The sequence below is a fragment of the Panicum virgatum genome, chromosome 9N, assembly GCF_016808335.1.
Source record: "Panicum virgatum strain AP13 chromosome 9N, P.virgatum_v5, whole genome shotgun sequence".
Taxonomy (NCBI): Eukaryota; Viridiplantae; Streptophyta; class Magnoliopsida; order Poales; family Poaceae; genus Panicum; species Panicum virgatum.
The window spans coordinates 69,704,423-69,708,577 of record NC_053153.1 but is presented as its reverse complement, the minus strand read 5'-3'; the positions used below and the strand labels follow the sequence as shown (position 1 = coordinate 69,708,577).

General features: G+C 54.5%; 1 protein-coding gene across 1 annotated transcript; it reads right to left on the bottom strand.

Annotated features, from left to right (window-relative positions):
- Window positions 1–926: 926 nt before the first annotated feature.
- LOC120690796 (laccase-10-like) lies at window positions 927–3,879 on the bottom strand. Its single transcript, XM_039973604.1, has 6 exons — window positions 3,509–3,879; window positions 3,183–3,334; window positions 2,672–2,919; window positions 2,456–2,584; window positions 1,411–2,367; window positions 927–1,320 (listed from the first exon to the last, which is right to left on the bottom strand). The coding sequence occupies exons 1-6, from the start codon at window positions 3,605–3,607 to the stop codon at window positions 1,190–1,192; spliced, it is 1,716 nt and encodes a 571-aa protein (XP_039829538.1). The 5' UTR covers window positions 3,608–3,879; the 3' UTR covers window positions 927–1,189.
- Window positions 3,880–4,155: the final 276 nt, after the last annotated feature.

The following is a 4,155-nucleotide window of genomic DNA, read 5'->3' as shown; positions in this document are numbered from 1 at the left end:
GCCGTCATATAAAGGTATTAATTAGTGATTTTTAGATGCACCTCCAACCCTTTTTAGTTCAAAATTTTGTATTATATTTTCAAAATCGAATCTCATTTTGAAAAATTAATACAAAAATTTGAAATAAAGAGGGTTGGAGGTGTAGCTAAGAGTCACCAATTTGCATCTCTACTCTCAGAGAGGGGAGTGATCGATGGAGAGAGAGGCATATTGCTGGCTTTGGATGGATGCCATTGCCATGCCTAACTAACTTGCTAAGAGCAAGGCTAATGATTTAATTTGTTGCTGGCTGTAAGAACCTTTGCAGCTCATCTCTCAACCCATTTGTATAATGGTTTAGTTCTCTACCATAAATATATGGCCCACTTGTCTATCTTACAAAAATTTTTAATTCTTGTGTCAAAGCTGGCTGTAAGCTAACAGCCCATTTTCCTTCTCTCTTCTTTTCTCTTCTCCACCTCAATATTCAGTTTGTTTTTAATCCACCATAATACTTGCTCTGGAGCTCGGTGCCATGCCAAAAGCACGCCCGCTTTATCACTTTCCGCGCGACCCTTGCGAGCCCGGCCGTTCATCACCCAATCAACGCGCAACCGCAAGTCGATGAGGAAAACGCTACGCTGACCGGCCTCGCTTTTTCTTTCCACGCGCGCAAGTGTCCAAGCTTGCGCAACCGCCTGGCCGTGGCCACCAGGTTTCGCGCGCGCCGCTTGCTGCTGCCGCGTATCCTTGGCCCGGAACGCCGAGCCACCCCCGTCCGCCCATCCGTGGCCACGGCACAGTCGCTGCAGCGTGTTCACATCAACAACTCAGATATGCACGCACAGAAAATCGAAGGGCAATCCTCCGGACGGTCTCACACGAACGAGGGAGCGGGATGGTCTTCTGCCGTCGAGATGCGTTCCCGCATTCATGTTCCTGCCTGCTACACAACAGCATGTTTTTATTAAGTGCAAATTACAACAAAAGCTTAAATTTGAAACTACTCCGGATAAAAAGGACGTAAATGACTTCCCGTCACAAACCACAACCCCTTTTAATCTTTAGAAGAATGTATAGGAAAATTACAGGTCTCCTTGACCTATTGTGTACGCTATGTACGAGACATTGTATCTGCACTGATAAGTGTATGCGAATCATAAGAAAGAAACAATCACAATCTTAGTCAATGTCTATGCCCGATCGATCTTCAACACTTGGGAAGATCAGCTGGCGGAGGCATCAACTTCTGCTCAGGCAACGGGCCGTCGTTGACCACCCATGCCATCTTCAACCCCCAGCTCGTGTGCACCTCCAGATGGCAATGCATGAACCACACACCTGCCGCACCAATTTTTTTTTAGAACAACGAGTCAAGTAATTTGATCGCAAGGACAAGCAACAAAGTAGAATAGCTGGCGCGCCGCTCACCGGGATTGTCAGCAAAGAACCTGATGGCCACCCAGCCAGCGGCCGGCACGCCAACGGTGTTCCGCTGCACCGGGTCGACGAGGTTGAACTTGGCCGGGTCCTTGGACGAGTCGTAGTTCCCGAAGCCTTGCCCGACCACGAAGAAGTCGAAGCCGTGCAGGTGCAGCGGGTGGCTCTCGGCGCCGAGGATGCTCGTGCCCTGCAGCACCACCTCCACGCTCGTGTTGTACTGCAGCTCCACCACCTTGGTCCCGTTGGAGACGTGTGTGTTGTTGGGCGGCGTGCCCGTGTAGTTGAACGCCTCCAGCGGCGCGGCGGGGAAGTCGGTGGCGTACACGCCGGCGATGTTGCTGTAGTGCGCCTGCAGGAGCGCGGTGGTGGGCATGCCGAAGGACACGTTGTTCATGGAGGCCGTGAACATGCTCCCGTTGGGGCCCTGGCACGTCCGGTTCGCCGGGCACGGGTTCGTGCCGAGCCCCACGGTGAAGAAGAAGGAGCGGTCCACGCCCCGGGGCACGTTGGCCGGGTACTCCGGGGTGGCCAGGCTCCGGAGCTTGGCGCTGTAGTTCGCCGCGAACGCCGTGTCGTTGAGCGTGGGGAGCGGGGGGCGGAGGAGCGGGAGGCTCTTGATGTGGCCCGGCGGCGCGTACTCGAGCACGGCGGCGACGGTGGTGTTGTCGAAGGTGCCCGGCTGGCCGGTGCTGTAGGGGCGCGCCAGCATGAGGTGCGTGGCCGCGGGGCAGCCCGCGTCCGGCTCGGCGCGGAGGAGCACGTTGGTGGTCTGACCCGGCGTGATGAGGACGACGTCCGCGTGGAAGGGCTTGACGTAGGCGGCGTCGACGTCGACGACGGTGAGCGTGTGGTTGGCGATGGAGAAGAAGAGATCTTCGTTGAGCGCGGCGTTGATGAGCCGGAGCAGGTACCACTTGCCGGGCTGCACCTTCAGCTTGAACGTGTCTGGCGGTGTGGGGTGGAGCACCGGATACATGGGCCGTCAGTTGAGCACGGGCTGAGTCATAATGGGCTAAACTGGGCCTAAATTTACCTTTGCTTGAGCAGTTGTACAACGGGCCTGGAAGCCCGTTGATGGTGAAGGCATCTGAAACGTTTGGGCCTGCTCCCGTCTTCAGGGCCTGTGCGATAATTGCCTCGGGATCCGTTTTAAACCACTCTCCTGCACCATGTACTCTTCTTACGTTCGTTTGAACACCTGGGGCACACACAAACACAAACGCACAAGAAGGTGTGGGAGGAGACGCACCGAAGATGATGGGTACTTCCTTGTAGGGCTTAACCGGGAAGGGGTAGGGCACGCCGCGCTTGGGGAGGATGACGATGGGCCCGTAGAGCGTGGCGCGCATCCAGGAGACGTGCGCGTGCCACAAGAGGGTGCCCCGCTGCCCCGTGATGGTGAAGTTGTACACGTAGCTCTGCCCCGTCCGGATCGGGCACTGCGTCACGTACGCCGGCCCGTCCGACCACCCCGTCCGCAGCTGCCGAACGCCGTGCCTGCTCAAATAGGTTGTGCTGATGATGCATCACAATTCCAAGAAACGAATAGGTGACGCACCGATGATTTTCTTATTGAAACTATAGCAGATTGCAACATTTTTTAAGCAGGTTGCAACATGACCAATGTTACTGCAGTTGGTGAAACGAATTGCCGGTTCCTAGCAGGTGTGTGCGCTGTGCGGTGAACTTGGTGATCGCTACGCACGAACAAAAGTAGGAGGAAACGAGCTGAGCTAGGCGTGGAGAAGAAAATAAGTTACCAGTGGATGGTCACGTTGTCCTTGACATTGTTAACCACCTTGACGACGACGCGATCGCCCTCCCTGGTGACGATCTTGGGGCCGGGGAACTTGCCGTTCACCGTTGGGATGGCGCGGGTGGTGCACAGCCGCGTCACGTTCTGCATCGTCACCTGCGTACACACACACACACACATGAATTAACCCATCAGATAACAATATAACATCGTTAACCTGTTCATCCACTTCCAAAACTTCATAGGTGAAAAGGATGAACAAAGCAACAAGGTAATAAAAAAAGTGAGAAAAACGAATGCCATGCATGCATGCTTGAAAATGCGCTTTACATTGAAGGTGTAGTATCTGGTCGCGCCGTGCGACGACTGCGGCAGCACCAGCAACGTGCCGAAGAACAGGAGCAGCGCAAGACCCGGCGGCGCCTCCATTATCCCCGGCCGTCTTCAACTCTCCGATCGCCGATGCCGGGGATGCCCGCCGGAGGCGATCGATTAGCTGTGGCTGCAGCTAGCACGCCCGGCAATGTGGGGGAGGGGAAGGGCTATATAGCTAGCGAGGGCATCAGTACAAATTGTGGTTGCAGTTTATTAGGTGAAGACATGATTTTTTTCCTATTTCCTAGGACGAGAAAAAACGGGGAGGAATTAGGTGAGGGTGATGATCGGAGGTGATGGGGAAAAAAAAGGAGGCGAAGCTGCTTGGCGCGAGCAGCCAGCAGCCGCTTTTGCTGGTCATGTACAGAGAGTTGGGTCAGCCTGGCTTTTAGAGTGCAGGCAAAGGAATGCCCCTTTTGACGTATAGGCGCGGCTGCTCTGGCTGGACACATCGTTTTTACTCCATCGAAAAAAGCCGCTGAATTTTACTATCCCATGGATCGTGTGCTCTTTGAGTTGTTGCGATCAGAGTGCGCCTCACGACTCGTGTTTGAGCGTGTTGCAGACTGAAATTTACCCTGCACTGCGTGTGTGATCTGATC